This window comes from Dermacentor andersoni, chromosome 2 (assembly GCF_023375885.2).
Source record: "Dermacentor andersoni chromosome 2, qqDerAnde1_hic_scaffold, whole genome shotgun sequence".
NCBI lineage: Eukaryota > Metazoa > Arthropoda > Arachnida > Ixodida > Ixodidae > Dermacentor > Dermacentor andersoni.
The window spans coordinates 167,986,651-168,004,436 of NC_092815.1; the positions used below are offsets into that span (position 1 = coordinate 167,986,651).

Here is a 17,786-nt window from a genome sequence, read left to right on the forward strand (position 1 = left end):
AGCAGGCTCTGTAGGGCTTCGAGATTGAAGGCCTAACAGAATGTCATGTGTGCCAGAAGGCAAAATCAGTATCAAGTGAACTGCACCGTTGGCATCATCTGCGAAGTGCCGTTTGCCTCTAGGAAGACCCACACTGAGCAAACGGGTCCTTGCCTCCTCTAACATCTCACGAAAACACCTACTTTTGCCCCCAGATACAAGGCAGCAATAATCCCCTTCACTGCTTCACCCGTGCACGCGCCTCAAACATTTGCAGTTGTAAGGAAATAGGTCGATACCGGCGAACATGGGCTGGCGTGACTGCTGATTTTGTGTGATTAACAATGGGGTGATACCTTCGCAAGCCTTCAATTTTTTGTGCTATCAAAAAATAAATCCCATCCAATGCTGCCGAGCATATTTACTGCATAGGCTTTGTTCTTTCTTAAACACCTATATTTTACCAGTGATTCGCATGCGGCACGTTCTCATTTCCTTATCCGACAGCGAGCTCAGTATACCACGCACAGGCCACAAATTAACGCTTTACAGTCTGCTTTTCTTTCTCTTCATTTCCAACACATATTCGGAAATCTTTTGGAATATAGCGCTATTCGCCTTCTTCAGGTGCATTGCTCAAGAGGCGTACGTAAGTTACACAAGAAATTGGAATGTCTGTTTTGCTAATAAAATAATTGATGTTAAACTGTTGAATATTTGTCGGGGGACATATGTTCCGATTGTAAAACTGAAGCCGAGCGGTGGTTAAATCGTGGCACTTTCGCGGTTATACTGGTGGGCTACCGCGAACTGCTTACTACGTCACATAAACATCATGAGTACCAAAGAAACGGCCGCACACACGACCACACCGAAAGGACGTACTTTCTAGTCCGTGGAATGATTATGCGTGTGATAACTAAGGCCACGACAAACACGACAAAACTCGTCTTCAGGTACACCATATGACCAGTAGCTTACGTTTTTTGTGATAGTCCTTCGCCCCGTGAAGCCGTTACACTTGATAGCTTGCCATGCAGTTACACTGTGTTGTCAGGATTGCGTTTCCTTAACGCCTCGCCGTGGGTTTGTTTGAGTCATGCACACGTTGGTCAGAGGTGGAAATGCGAAACTTTAAAACCAGTAGATCTGTGACTGATAATTGCATACACCAGTGCTCTGAAAATATTTTATTGCCAAATGATTCGGTCAAAGTGAAACCAGAACTTGTGTTTTCTTTTCTAAAATTCTAACGCCTAGTTTGATCACATGTCTCCAGGCTATAACGCAAATATACGCATGCCCACTCAACGGTGTCGCGTGACACAGCTTCACCGCTCAAGTAATTACGTTACTTCAATTAAAGCACCACAGACCCTAATGAAAGAGGTTAACCTTCTCTCCCTTTTGCATGGTGTCCGCTACTTTGTTGAGCATCTCTGCAACTTTTCTAATGTGCTCGACGGTGACATCTTGAGGCTGTGTAGCAGCATCTTCGGAGGAATAGTAGGCTGACGACGACTGTGCGGAATGTTGGAGAAACTTGCCAATCTGCTCCAGGATCCAGCCGAGTTTCCCCTTCCAGTAGGGAGCCGTTGCGTCACCTGTAATGTTGGTGACGCTTTATGTTGGGACATCGAAATTTCGTTTGGGATTTGTTTTTATGCGCAGTCACAACTAAATCGAGCGCTTAAAGATATGTACGGGAGCAGTAACATAAATATACTTATATACACTAGCTATGTTGTTTATCACTGTGTTCATTAGCGTTTAGCTAGTAATGCAGAAGTAAACGGCGATATTGTATGGTTGAAACGCATCCGTAACATTTGCCCGAAAAGGGAGATTGATTTCCAAGATAATTTATATCCTGCGACATGTAAGTGTAATCAAATATGTTGCTTTCTATTAATAGAATTCGGTTTTTATTACAATACAATATAATACAACCGGAACCTTTACACATCCGATTTCATGTGGTGTGCAGTGCAATGCACGCATTCACTAAGGGATAATATCTAGCACATGAATGATATGATAGTGGTAGTGATAGAAGATTGGGCCGCTCAACATACACATGATTCGAAGGCTTTTCTAAATCAAATCCCTTTTGCGGATGTTCGCAAATAATGCGCAAGTATGAATTGATCATCTTAAAGAAAGCGTAACTACTGGTGCAACTGCATATCAACGAGTCCACGGAAAGTTCCACAAAACATTCAGTTTGTCTGAATTATCATAATTGTCTGGAGAGAGGTCACAATATTTCATGCGACGCTTCAAATGTTGCATATTCCATATCACTAGGGCAACGCATGAGATACGAGTGTGAAAGTATCAAAAGCGAAGGTAACAGGCTAACAGTTAATAACAGCACACTAACTGACGACGTGCTTGCAGACATTAAGCGCAGCAACACACGGCTGCTCTTCACATCCCACTTAAGAATAACAGTAAAAGTAACTCAAGAATATCTAACAACGAATGCAGTGCTGGTGGCTGTATTGTTTTTATGCTGCACTATAGATATATTATTCATCATTTACTTACCATGGTCGTCTTCATTTATCGGGAGCCTGGCGTAGAAAAAGAGATTGTGTTTTATAGACACATAGCACAATATTGCGAACATCTAACACTTATCTTTGCGCACTGTTCACATCTGTAATCGTAAATATGCTTGAACAAACAACCTCTTCCACACTTACCGAGGGCTTCCATCTGAAATACAGAGAAACATTTTGAACCGTCAGCAACATACGGTCGCGCACAAGGCATAGGGATATCAGCAAGGCCATTATGCCAGACATACATACTTACATGTGGCTGTAATTGCAAGCGTAAGAACGAGAAAGCACACAACTTGCTTCATTTTTTTTATTAGAAGGTCTGCAAAAGAAAAAATTTCAAACTTCCGTCATTATAAATTGAAAGGAACTAATTTTTAAGTGAAATAATATTTCTAATAGCAATTTCTTGGGGTTGCTCTTTCAACTTTTGCTCATGAAAGCGACTTTTAAAAGCGTCGGTGTAATAAATGTAAACACATAATTAACATGCAGCCTGAAATTGTCGTGACCAGTCGAAGCAGCTGCAGAACTTAGTACTTTTTCTTTCTTTCTTTTTTTTTGCTTTCGCTTACGGTTTTTTAGCGGTGCGCCACTCCCCTTCCAATGAGCTAGCATATGTTGCATAGCTCAGTCTTAAGTTCGCTCAATGGAGATGAAAAACAATGCAACAAAAACATCAGTTCTCTCTTCTAGCCAAATGAATATTTGTTTTTGTATTTCAGAAGCTGCGCATATGAGTATTTACAGCCAATACGTTAAACAAGTCAGAAGTGAGCTCATATCTACTCAGAAGAAAAATGATTCAGTTTGTCTCGAGATTTCAGCTAGCAGGAGTTGTCTTTCTTGTTTTGTTTCATGCTTCGACAAGTGGGCAAACGCAAAAAGAATCCATGTAGGATTTCAGAACACAAAAGATGTAAATGAAACAAACAAGTCCTAAAGGGTAAAACTCATATAACGCCAGGTCATAAATAACTGCTCCAAAGAAGAATAAAATGAAAGTTTGCAGAGAGCGCGTAAATATTCAGAGAGTTAAGAATAACGCATTATCGTTACATGCAACGAGCTTTCAAAAGATAAGTGAAGAATAAAATATATTGTACCATCCTTACCTGTCGCTCACTACATGCAACCAGGACTCTGCTTGTTCTTCAGTTATGCGGAGCTTTATAGGCTTCTATACAGATATACGTTCTGCCCATTTACATCACGTCCCCTTTTGATTGCGTATACATTTACGTCAGTTGCTGATATGGGTATCGACTGGAATTTTGCGATAACATTGATATTTGCGCTGCTGTGTCATTTTTCCGTGAAAACACGCCGTGCTTTTCCAATGAAGTGTTTGAGCAAGGAGAATCAGAGGCACCTTTCCGCCTTAGCTCCCTTCTATATAGTCAATTGCATGTAAGTATCTTCAGTATTATCTAAGAAGAATATTCGTGTTGTGCCTTAATTTACGACTGCTTTTCCGACATCCTCGATTTACCCAGGAAGGATTATTATACAGTGAATGTCTGACAAAATGTGGTATATCTCTTTCGATATTACAGTTAAACATAGATATAACCAATTTCAATATAACAAAATTCTCGATATAAAGAAGGATAAACTTTTGCTAACCTCTTGTCCATACAAGGCCATGTGTTTACAACCTCAAATTTTCGGAGCGCGTTTGTATGCGATTTCAATATAATAAAATTTCGCTTGCGCCGCAACGCCGAGACAATAAGTGAAAACCTCTGCTGGCATAGGTGGTCGAATGATTGAATTACAAGCGGCAGCTTACAAACGCACCTCTCAAATCACGTGCGTTGTGACAAGAGCGAGCGCCGAAGTGAAGCTACAACGTGTTCCAAATAGAGTCCAAGTCCCATAAGATCCTATCGTGCTCCGCGCACTTTGTACTTTAGGTGAGAGTGAAAGAGTGCGAAGGTTAGACAAGAAAGACGGTGGCTTCACGAGTGCCGCCTTTACGCGCGAGAAAAGGAACAGAGTGGGAGGGGAGCGAGCTCACGGTAACGCGATAGAACGCACATGAGGGGGGGGGGGGGGGTTAATTTGGCACGCGTTGCGATTTCTGGCGCACATCTCGGCTGTTGTTGCGCATGGCTGCAAGCACGTCTCAGCGCATCAGCAGGCGCGCGCCTTTCTTGAGAGGTAATAAGCTGCCTTCTCGTGCACTTAGTATTGGAAATTGCGTAATCTCGAAGTTCAATGATCCATTGGAGCGACAGCTAGATGAAGCATTCGCTTCCCGCTACCGGCGCTTTTCACGCAGGCGTCGTCTCAGTGCACGCGACGCTATCACCCGCGGCGCCCGGCTTCGATTAATTCGTACCACCGATATGAAGATATCATGGACGTGGTATGAAACCGTATGGTTCGTCGCTGACTACCGAATTCATAAAAAATAATTATTTCTGTATTCGAATTTGTTTTTCTCGACTCCCCGATGACTCAGGAAATACTGCGTTCCTTTCCATCGAAGAAGATTGGGCCAGCGGCTGTGCTTCTTTGCATAAGAGGTCGAATTTCAGTACAAGATAATTTTGATATAACAAAGCAAATTGCGGATTTTACTTACTTCGCTATATGGAAGTGAAACTGTACAGTGATAGTGCGTAATGAATGAGCCGGTCAAGTAGAATTTTTCTCCGCAGCAGGCTAGCAACAAATTCCGTGGAACCTCCAGATTTTTATTGAATAACCTCAATTGAATACCCCCAAACAACCATGTGCACACTCTGATAGCAACCATGAGGATATCGGCATGAAAACAATCTAAAACCGATACAACAGGAGAAAACAAGAAAATCTAAATGACGTATGGAAAAGCGGTTCAGCTTTTATTCCATGCGCATCAATAGAAACGGAGCAGATCCTCCCGGCCACTGACCAATGCATTAGCAAACTGTCACTGTCATTGTTCGCGAGGCAGCTCGATTATTTGCTCATGCCATAAAGGCTGAACAGAATTTTCCACATGTCATTTAGATTTTCTTGTGTTTTCCTGTTGTTTCGGTTTTAGGTTGTTTTCATGCCGTCATTCGCATGGTTGCTATCATAGTGTGCACGTGGTTGTTTGGCAGTACAAGTATGACCGATCCCGGAAGTAAAATTTTCGTCGTTGATAGTTGGCGCTTGTCTTTGTCTTCGTTTCTTCTTGTATCCTTGTTGCTTGCGGTATACACATACCTTTCAAAAAGTGAACGCTGGCTTCGCACCATCTATTCGTGCCCGAGGATTCCTCCATGAGCCTTCGAGCAATTAACCAACAGGTCCCTTCCGTCTTCGTCGAGGGGATAGCGCCGAATCAAATTAAGCAAGTCCGATTAAACATGCCAAAAAATATCCTCACTGGAAAAGCGACAGTGGAAGCGTCTGGAAAGGCGTAGAAGAATAACAGATTTTCACAGCATGAAACAACGACCAATTGTACCAATCAAAGGCGTCTGCATAATGGGCGTCATTTACCACACTAATTTGGCCATCACGAACTTGAAGCGACGAATTCTCATCAAACAATTTTGAACATCGGATTCAGTGGCTTCTAAATGTCGGATTTCCTCATTCAGTCATCACATCGGTGCACGGCAGAAATCTTGCTGTAGAAGCTCGAACGCAGCATTTATCTCAACGTGGGTGAAGGAGATGAACAGGATTCCCGAAGAAAGGTCCATATGGTGCCTTATTTCTACAAGGTGAACCGCAACTTCAAGAACGTGGCGAACAGATGTGGGGACACCCCGAACAAACTGGTTCGCCCATGCCACTGAATCACAGAATGTACTGCGCAAGTGTGCAATATCAAGCACACAAACCACTATGTACAAAAGTGTGCCACTGCTTTGGTTTACCAGACACAGCTAAGTTTCTGAAAACCCTACGTCGGGCAGACCGGCCGTTGTGTGAACGAGCAAATGAGGAAACATGCAACACTTGAAAAAACGATATGAGTGTCCATCTCTCTGCACGTTGCAGATCGTGCTGCTGTAGGCCACGTTTTTCTGAGGGGAGAATCGTAAGTAGGAGTAGAGACAAACCCAGGCGGGAAGTGCTAGATGTATAACGCATTCATATCAGTGGTCAAGCATGCGCTAGACAAACACCCGTTTCGTTATATGACGCATAAATTAAACTGGTAGTTTCGTCACAAACAAAATAACTTGTCGCTTGCTCTTTGCCGCTCCGTGGTGTCGAGAGTGTGCGCGGTATATACATAGCAAGCTTCGTGCCTAATACACAGTTGCGAGTGTAGCGCCGTATTTGCTGCATTTCTGTTTGTCACTCAGAATCTTTGTTTCCATTTTTTCGGCACTACAATATGATGTCCACGGCACAGTTAAAAAGAGAAAGAGAAATTGAGGAAGAATGAAGAAATGAATAGAATTAAAAATGATTGCATGAATAGTACCGAGTTCGGGGCAGGGATAAAGCAAGACACGAACAGGACCCAGTCAAGGAGTCGAGAGGTGGCTTCCATAGATGATTTCAAGAAGTATCACTAAGTGGCTAATTAAGCAAACAGCGCTCCACTCCGTATACGATCACACCCGCACGGACCACTTCAGCGCTAGCAATTCTGCCAGGCAAGGAGTTGTAGAAGGTGACTGCAATGTTGTACACCGCTCAAAGGCGATACCAATTTTTGTCGATGGCTTTTAAGAACTGCTCTCCTGGTGCGAAGCTTCCTGCGTATTGAAAAACGCATGGTCGCCCATTAGCAATTGCGGGTTCGTGCTTGACCACCTAATTACACGCGTAAAACACGATGGCAGGGCTTTGCACTGGCCGCCGCTGCAATGTCGTGTTAAAGGCACAGGCATGCAGCGCAGTACTGGAGGCGGGAAGCGAATGCAAAAGGTGGGAAACGGAACAAGGAAGCGACAAGCAGGCACCCAGCTCTTCTTGCCGCGCATCCGCAAGGGACCCTTATCTAGAACCCAGAGGCTAATGTTAGACGACGTTCGCTTGCTCCGCAGAGCCCCGTGGGCGCATTGTAGACAGGGCTGCTCACCTCTGCACAACGTACAGTTACAGCATTAGTTCAAGTAGGATCAAATTGGCGACCGACAAAGATTGCAACAACTTCGTCGTCCTGCTCTTCCTTATACCCACGCGGAGGTGGCATTTATCTGCTGCCGTCCCACGCCATGACCTACGGTGGCAGAAGCATCTTCGAAGTAGCAGTATTTGAAGGACTGTGGCTGGGCTATGTGAACAATGTGCCTCGTTGCTGGCAACGACGCTGAGGGACAGGCAGGAATGATATCATTTGTGACATCAATAACTTGTCGCAGCAGGTGGTATGGACCAGCATAATGTGACCATTGCTTTTATGAAAGACCCACGTGGGGGATGGGGGAACAAAGAAGCACCTAAGCAGCCGAAGCAAAATCTGGGTCTCAACATTGCTACTCACAAAGGCGACTTTGAGTTTACTAAAACGCACAACGACGAGCGGGTGCGAGCTGTCGCGTAGATTTAGAGCGGCCGATGGCTTCGCTGGTATACCTCCATATCATAATGACAAACAAAAATTTGGATAAAGTGGCTAATAAAGTAGTAACATTTCATGAAGCAGTAATTATTCACCAAAGAACAAGTGCTCTGAGAAACTAAAGAAATGGTGCAGATGGTAAAGAACACTTCTTGAAATGCTAACGTTTACACAAAGAGGCAAATAGTGCGTCATTATCATGATCATCAGCCTGGTTACGCTGACTTCAGGGCAAAGGCCTCTCCCATACTTCTCCAACTACCCCGGTCATGTACTAATTGTGGCCATGTTGTCCCTGCAAACTTCTTAATGTCATCCGCCCACCTAACTTTCTGCCGCCCCCTGCTACGCTTCCCTTCTCTTGGAATCCAGTCCGTAACCCTTAATTACCATCGGTTATCTTCCTTCCTCATTACATGTCCTGCCCATGCCCATTTCTTTTTCTTGATTTCAACTAAGATGTCATTAACCCGCGTTTGTTCCCTCACCCAATCTGCTCTTTTCTTATCCCTTAACGTTACACCCATCATTCTTCTTTCCATAGCTCGTTGCATCTTCCACAATTTAATCAGAACCCTTTTCGTAAGCCTCCAGGTTACTGCCCCATACGTGAGTACTGGTTAGACACAGCTGTTATAGACTTTTCTATTGAGGGATAGTGGCAACCTGCTGTTCATGATTTGAGAATGCCTGCCAAACGCACCCCAGCCCGTTGTTATTATTCTGGTTATTTCAGTCCCATGATCTGGATCCGAGTTCATTACCTGCCCTAAGTAGATGTATTCCCTTGCCACTTCCAGTGCCTCGCTACCTATCGTAAACTGCTGTTCTCTTGCGAAACTGTTAAACATTACTTTAGTTTTCTGCAGATTAATTTTCAAACCCACCCTTCTGCTTTGCCTCTCCAGGTCAGTGAGCATGCATTGCAATTGGTCTCCTGAGTTTTACTAAGCAAGGCAATATCATTAGCGAATAGCTAGTTCCTAAAGCATTCTCCAGCAACGTTTATTCCCAATTCTTCCTACTCCAGGTCTCGGAATACCTCCTATAAACACGCTGTGAATAGCATTGGAGAGATCGTATCTCCCTGACTGACGCCTTTCTTTATTGCAATTTTGTTGCTTTCTTTACGGAGGACTACAGTGGCTGTGGAGTCGCTATAGATATATTTCAGTATTTTTACATATGGCTCATCTGCACCCTGATTCCGTAATGCCTCCATGACTGCTGAGGTTTAGACTTAATCCTCAGCAGTCATGGAGGCATTGCATAGGCTCAAATCGGAAGATGTTGCACCTGCAAGAGCTGAATCGCACATACGTACCAAATAAAAGAAGAGGTTTGTTAAAGCAGCAATTTTTCAATGCGCATAGGTATAGTTAAAGACATGAATATATTGGCAGGCAAAGCGATGCCTTCGTTGACTCCGTTTGAAAAAAAAAAAAACACCATTGCCATTCCATTTCGTTAAGGTGGATGACCACTGAAGTTGTGTATGTAGGCTCTATAGTGGTGAACTGTCCATTGCTGTGTGTTAAACGCCGTATGCATATAAATGGAAGGCGACACGCGACTAGTCGCTCCGCTACGATGTTTAGACTCGGAAGATGATGTGGTACCGGGGGTATACATAACGATGTATCGTTCCAGAACGCGGCAAGAAACCATTTACAAATTAATGCCGGCACTTAGAACACCACGCACCTCATCGCACTCCTAGGGCACCAACTGCTTCACCGTAGCCAAGGCGATCGTGCGGCAGTCAACGTGCCCCAGTGCAGTAATAGTTGTGAGGCAACTTGCAAACCACAAGCGGTCACACACAACACAGGCCACATAAAGCTGGTTCCACGCAAACCCCCTCTGAAACCTTGCCTTTGCTGCAGTGAAAAGTTCCAAGTTTGCGTGATCGGGCCCACATGGACGGTTCGCATATCTTTCGGCATCGCGGTCCTTGCGGGCAGCACGTTTGCGGAACCACCACCACGGCATAGCGAAAGGAAAGGAAAAGAGATAGGCAAGCGCTTGGAATGACGAAAAAGAGAAGGCGGTGCAAACGTATACAGACATGGCCGACATGGGTGAAAGTGTAGTATCTTTATTTATATTGTCACGTGGTGGTGATGTTGAAGAACACAGTAGCAATACTGTGAACGACAAAACTAAATTTTATTGGGCGAACCTGTGCCCACAAAACAGGCTACACTTATAGCACAACGATAGCGGCGAACACGGTCGGCGATCGTCGAAAATCTGATCAGCGGGTCAAGTGCGTCGGCTTTTATACAACAGTAATCGAAGGTTCCAGACTAATCGTTGGGACCCGCCTGCCTTCCACAAAGTTCTACAACATTCGAGTCACGCGATAAAATCAGATAACACAAGGTTCGGCGACAACACACAGCGGATAGAAGCATCGATAACTTTCCAGAAACTTCGGATACATGCAGACGCGTCCCGCGCTGTGCGATAACATTTGTTAGGCGGCGAAACGTGGTCGCCCGTTAAATATAAGTACACGTGTCAACATACTTAATATCTGGTACGGGTTGTTTTTGGCCTAAGATATTAAACTAATTTTGGCAAGTCGGCGGAATGCGCAAAGTCTTTTTCACCTCCACCCTAGACCGGACCGGTATGGCGCTATCATCGGGATCCGCCCACGTATCGGGAGAAATTCTCGCTCTACACCGATCACTAGAGGCATGAAATGTTTTTTCCGCAATTTATCCATATGCAGCTTGGCAGTAAAAAGTAAAATAGAAGGAATTTATGGAAGCGACTATTCCAGTTAGCCTGGCTTACGCTGTTCTATATAGGCGCACGGGTTTATTTGCGGCTCATGCCATACACGAGATAAAATAGTGAATAGACAAAATGGTCTCGACTTATGCAGCGTCAAGGCGTGCGGCCTAGCGTCGCTACCGGCGTTTGTCATGGCATAAGTACTCCGAGAACTTTGGCATATTCCAGGGTGCTATTCCCGCTTCGCAGCCGCAGTTGTCCCTCTAGCTGCGTCACGCCATGTCACCTCCGTGTATTGTCATAACTCCACGCAAGGAGCACGAACGCTACTCCAAGCCTTCTTAATGCATTCAAGGCTTCGCCTTCAGGCAAAACTGCCTTCTTTGCGCAACAGCTTCGTGAATTTTATTTGCGCCATTTGCACCGCAAGACGCTGAAATGCTGAACCACGAAATCGATTTGCTCGTGTAAATAAAATGAAGGAAGAAGAAAAATATCTGGTCTAGAAACAAACATTTTTATCTGGGAGTGGTAGCCATGAATAGGGATTCGAAGCATATTGAGGTCATCTGTAAAAAGCGCTAATTCATGAGCTCAAGAAAAGTCGAGAATAGACACTGCGACTGCTTTGCTGCATGAAGTTAGGGTGATATTCAGTGTCTACAAAACGGAATGCTGTGTCGATACGCGTGCAAATATGGACTTTATGAAGGGTGTTTCACGTAACTTGAGCCAAACTTGAAGAATATAGAAACGCTACGTAATTAGACCGCACCGAGGTAATGATGTTTGCCGTCGCTGGGAGATGCAATATTTTATTTTTGCAAGCGGCCTAATTAGATAATGACTCTTAATAAATAATGAACTTCTCTTATGGTATAGTCAGATGAAAAGTATCAATGGAAAAATCTCAAAGGAACATGAAAAACTTCCGAAACAGCTTCCAGTTTCTCAATACGTACTACATAAAAGCGGCTTTCCGAGCGTGAAAGAAGCCCGCGAGTAAATGCAAAAGTGCCGCGTGACTGGCCGCTCCATGCTTCTTTGATACTAAAGAAACACTTTTAAGTAGCACGTATTGAGCAACAGTAAGCTGTATCGGGAGTTTCTCACGTTGCTCCACAATTTTCTCATTGACACTTTTCATCTAATTATAATATTTGAGAAGTAAGTAGATGATTAGGACTAATTATATAATGAAGCCGCATTAAAAAATAACGCGGATATCTCCAAGCGACATAGGATTACCTTGGTTCGGTCCACCTATGTGGAATTTGTATATCTTTAATGTATGACAAAATTTACGTGAGACACCCTGTTAAATGTGTGCGACGCTGCGCTGGTTAACTCAGCATGACTCTTGGTAGTAAGCACGCCATGATAGAATAAATTAATTAAGAAGCAACACGCACCCCAAGGCGGTTTGACGTCTCACTGGGTTTTAATTCCGCCTTAAATATTTATGCATTCTCGCAACCCTGTTTGACTTTGCTCTAAAAGGGGCTATGCAAGTAAGAATAAGCCTAAATTTTAGGAAGCCTTTTCACGCTGGCGCAGACAGTTTTTTGCAACAAACGAACTTCTGCCTGCAGTCCACATGCATCATATTTGAGTAAAAGTTCTTGTTCAGGTAAGAAATGTCGGTGCCAGCTCGTGTCTGGCGCCAAAGTTGAACGACCTATAGCATTGGTTGGCTATCTTCAGTTGTCTATTTGTTGATTTGGTACATTGGTGACAGATTAATTGCATTTTACCAGCGCGAATATGATCCAGCGCATAAGACAACACAGGTTATTAGAAATCATTGCTAGGTGTCCCCACATTCCACCCTCAAGGTAGAAATTCAAAATTATCTATCAGTGCGTTACTTCGACATGAACCAAACCTTCATCAGTGGTCATGCTTGCTATGGCTGGGCATGTTGACCCGCAGAAGATCTTCTCACCTTCAGCTCAGCATACTCAGAGCTCGTAATGCATGTGGTAAGCACCATTGCTCTCAAGAACTTTCTCTGCCTGGCTTGACATGAAAAGATATGGCTGAACTATAACACATGCGTGGCAACATTCCTTATGCACAGGGGACCCACAATATTTAATTCAGGTGGAATCGAAAACCCTTTTTGGTGCTTTGCTCTTATGAGTTCGTCATACCCAGCAAGCACCAAATTCTGAGTTCGTTCTCCCACGATTCTTCTCACCGAAGAACAAAATCATATAGACAGGGGGTGTCAAGTTGGTTTTTCCGTCAACAGCTACGACCGGCCCCGATAGGTACATGGCTACAGCAGTAATCTATGAAGCTAGAAGCAGCAGATTCAATCCATGCTGCAGCAGCCGCATATCGATGGCGCGTAAATGCAAAAACGCTCGTTCTCTACGATTTTTGAGCACGCTACAGAAACGCAGTCGTCAAAATAATATGAAGTTCCCGTATAAAAAAAGCGAAATATGGGGTTTTACTTGCCAAAAGCTCGATCTGATGACGAGTCCCGCCGTGGTTTGGGCGTCAGGAAACTTGGGCCACCTGGGGTTCCTTAACGTGCACCTGATGCACACGGCTGTTTTCCCATTTCGCCTTCATCGAAATTGCGGCCGCTGTGGCCGGAATTCGATCCCGCGACCTCGTGCTTAGCAGCCCAACACCATAGCCACTAGGCAACCATGGCGGGTTTCCCTCATTCCGGTGTGCCTCATAATGAGATTGTGGTTTTCGCTCGTAAAACCCCATAAACTATGCTTTTATTAAACCACTGACAATTTCAGCCGACTATGTGGCGTGTAAAGATCGAAGGTCCCAAAAAGACCATCTGTGCCACGAGACAAAGACAGAACCTAGCGAAGTGCTGCGTCCGCAACATCTGCGAATTGACGTTTGCCTTTAAAAAGACCCACGTTCAGCGAACGGATCGTTGCCTCCTCTAGTGTCTCATGAAAACACCTACTTTTGTGGCCAGATAGAAGGCAGCGATACTCCTCTTCTCTGCTTCACACGTGCACGTGCCGGACACTTTTGGAGTTGTAAGGCAATAGGGCGATACCACTGCTCAAGTGCTTGCCTGATTGTGGAATGTCGTGTGATTTACAATGGGTGATACTTTCGCAAGCGTACCACAAATTGATGCGGCAATGCAAATTACTCTGCATAGGATTTGTTCTTTCTGAAACACCATTATTTTATCAGCGAATCGCGTGCGTCACGTTCTTCTTTCCTTATCCGACTGTGAACGTACAGGGTACAAATTAAACCTATACAGTCTGCTTTTCTTTTGTCCATTTCCAACGCATAATTAGAAATCTTTTTGGATATAGAGCGATCCGGCCTGTTCGGGTGTATTGTTCGAAAAGTAGTACGTAAGTTGCACAAGAAATTGCAATGTCTAGTTTGCTAATAAACGATCACTGTTAAACTGTTCCATATTTGTCGTGGGACACATGTTCCAACTGAAAAATTTTAGCCGAGCGGTGGTTTAATCGTAGGACATTCGCAGAAATACTGGAAAGCTACCCGCCACTGCTTACTACGTAACATAAACATTGTGAGTACCAAGGAAATGGCCGCACACGCGACCACAGCGAATGGACGAACTTTCTAGTCCGTGGAACAATTATGCGTGTAATAAATAAGACAGCGACTCAAACGAGAAAACCCGCCTTCAGATATAACCTATAAGCAGTTGTAAACTTCAGTAATTCGTGTTAGTCCTGCGCTCCGTCAAGCCGGAAACCATGCATCAAAACTCAAAGCTGGTCGAGTTGCTGTGGGCCTATCTTAACGAAAAAGTGCGCGAAACATACGTAGACGAGAAAAAGCGAAACGACAAGCACGGCTGCTTCTCGCAACTAACAGTGTATTTCCGAAGAAACAGAATAAGTAGAAAACTTTACTGAAAGGAGAGGGACCACTCTCTCAAGTGTGCACAAGAAAACGAAAGTAGCATATACGTGAACAAAGCAGAGCTGGCTAATCAAGAAGTGATTTGCATACCCTCCCGAAGGTATGAGACTTCCGCCTGTGACACACATATAGAGGATTGACTGATGCATCTGTCGCCCTTTAAAAACATGTAATGGGCTTCCATTATTTTTCTTGTTTTTTCTGCTCTACTCCTATACAAGATCTCAGTTTTATCGAAAATGGGTTTAAACAGTCTTAAGCGGCAGTGAACCGCCAAATGTGAACCAGTACCATTCGTTACATTCAGCGCATGTTCCTGGATCCCGATATTTAAACATCCATTTGTTTGCTCTATCTAAACCTTTCCACAAGAGCACAGTATTTCACAAACAATTTGAATCTTGCAATTCACGTACTCGTTCGTATAGTTGACAGAACTTCCTGCACGTGTGTCACTCGCCACTCCATTCCTTCTTTCGTGGACAGTTGGACAAATCTCACCAAGCATGGGACCTACACTAAAGACAACATCAACCTTAGACCATAGAGAAAGAAATTCAACAACGGTGGACACTCCCATAAGGCCCAGCGGCCAAATTCATTGTAGCACACCGATCCGATGGGATTCATCATCATCATCATCATCATCATCATCAGCCTGGTTACGCCCACTGCAGGGCAAAGGCCTCTCCCATACTTCTCCAACTGCCCCGGTCATGTACTAATTGTGGCCATATTGACCCTCCAAACTTCCTAATCTCATCTGCCCACCTAACTTTCTATCGCCCCCTGCTACGCTTCCCTTCCCTCGGAATCCAGTCCGTAACCCTTAATGACCATCGGTTATCTTCCCTCCTGATTACATGTCCTGCCCATGCCCATTTCTCTTTCTTGATTTCAACTAAGATGTCATTAACGCGCGTTTGTTCCCTCACCCAATCTGCTCTTTTCTTATCCCTTAACACCTTCTATTTTCCATTTTCTGGCGCTCGTTTTTAACGCCAGCTGGTACACGACACGACGGCTCCGCTGATCGGCACGGCATTTTTTTTTCGCTTCTACTGCTGAGCCGCGATGCCTTGGCAAGGAATCATTTTATTATTTAGTAAAAATTATTGCGGACCGTCATTACAAACCGCCATCGAATTTGTGCAACATGCAACTTCATAAGGTACACGCAAGGCGCCTTGTGAGGCGATTAAATGTTTATTTTGCGCTATATAAATTCTCGTTCCGGGCTCTTTGTGCGTTCATCCAAAGTTGTGGCACCATGTAAGCAGATGTAGTTGCCGTACGAAGCTCCACCGGAAGGCATCAGGTGAAAAAAGTAAATTACAAGCACCTATCATTTTTGTATATAGACCTTACAGGAATACTGCGTGTAGAGGCGAAAAGTGTGTAAGTGGTGAATGGGTGGCATTACAAGCAAAAGCAATACACTTTTATATGCATGGTCTAGAAAAAACCCAACTGATCCCAAACAATACCATAGACTATGAAGAAAACATCTGATTTCTAAGCACTCCCTTCCCTTCCCGGGCATTACATCCTGGGCTTTAAGAGCACAAATACTCGGGCAACTGCTAGTTTCTAAAACAACTTGGCCTCAGACAATGCAATAGTACGCCAAGTTCACAGAGGTGGCCACAACCCAGGCTCTCAGCCAGTCCATGTTAGATGCTCGCAGAATGCCTTCTACTCGAACTGAAGAAAAATACGTGAGTGCAAATCCTCTTTTCATTCGTTCCAAAGACACAATTTTAGAGTTCTCGATTGTTGTGCTCCTCGGCGTTATCTTTGGCACGTTTTGCTAGCGCAAGCAACACACTCCATTGATATCTGCCCTGTCTATCACTCTTCGCATTTTTGATAAGCGTGAGTACCGAAAGAAGTCATATGTTGCTGCGGGGTCATAAATATTGTAATAAACTTGTCCCACTAAAATTCCGTACATGCCAAACTAACTGCGTCACCAGGGCCGAGCTGCTTTTCGCTAGCTACGTCAGAGCACCAGGCGGGGCGCGCGTACCTCAGAAGTATCCAAAAAAGCAATAAAATAATTACAACAATGCTGAGGGGGGGGGGGGGGGGGCAGAGGAAACGTCACGAACTCGTCCCAGTTTCAGTACATGCGAAACTAACTGCGTCATAAGGGCGAGCTGCTTTTTGATAACTGCGTCACAACACCAGGCGCGGCGCGCGTTCCTCAAAAGTATCCCAAAATGTAACTAAATAAATCACAATAATGTTGGGACCAGGAAAAGCGTGACGAATTTTTCCCCGTGAGATGCAATACACACAAAACTGTCATCACAGTCGGGCTGCTTTTCTCTAACTGCCTCACAAATCTGGGTTCGGAGTAGAGTGCCCAAAGACAACCTAAATAAGTTACAATGATTTTGGCCCTCATAGAAAGCGAAAACATCTCCCAGTACGAGTCATTAACTCAAATTAACTGCGCCAGGACGGCCGAGCTGTTCCTCGCTAACTGCGTCCCCAGTTTCGATTGTGTGGCTTAAGCCTAATTTGACTACAATGCGTGTCAGGCTATCGAACGAAATTTCTCACTTTGTCGTAGCCCTATGGTGCAGTGGTGCCATGTCGAAATGAAGAAGGAACGCCAGAAAACGCCGGGAGCCCAAAGAACAGACACCATCCAAATAAGACGAGTCGCCAAACAGGCGAAGTTCACATGACTTTGCGCGCTTCGGTGGCGTGTATGGCGCATAACGCATGTATCTGGCGCGATTGGCGTGTCATTAGCTTGTTGCTAGGTATCTCAAGAAAAATAAGTCACGAAGTGTAAGTTCATTCATACGTATTACTTTGTACTTTTGGAGGGAAAGCATTACAAAAATAAAACGTCTGTAACTTAATTTAGCATTCTTTTTTTCCAATCCTCGCGTTGCCAGTTTTCGCGGAGTGTCCCCTCTCGTTGAATTTCTTTGTCCATGCTTATACCTTTTTGCCGCGTTTTTCCGGGATAGCGTTGAGGGCCCCGCGTCGCACAAAGTTTGGTGTCGGCGCGGCCGTCCTGCGTCCAGCCTCGTACGTCACTTCGGCAAAAAAAATATTTCGAACCACCCATACCC

General features: G+C 44.5%; 1 protein-coding gene across 1 annotated transcript; it reads right to left on the reverse strand.

Moving 5' to 3' along the window:
- Positions 1–1,154: 1,154 nt before the first annotated feature.
- Positions 1,155–13,763, reverse strand: LOC129387256 (uncharacterized). The gene is made up of 5 exons (XM_072286284.1): positions 13,742–13,763; positions 2,800–2,868; positions 2,688–2,700; positions 2,530–2,555; positions 1,155–1,583 (listed from the first exon to the last, which is right to left on the reverse strand). Exons 2-5 carry the CDS (start codon positions 2,849–2,851, stop codon positions 1,357–1,359), a joined length of 318 nt encoding a protein of 105 aa, XP_072142385.1. The 5' UTR covers positions 2,852–2,868; positions 13,742–13,763; the 3' UTR covers positions 1,155–1,356.
- Between the last annotated feature and the right edge of the window lie 4,023 nt (positions 13,764–17,786).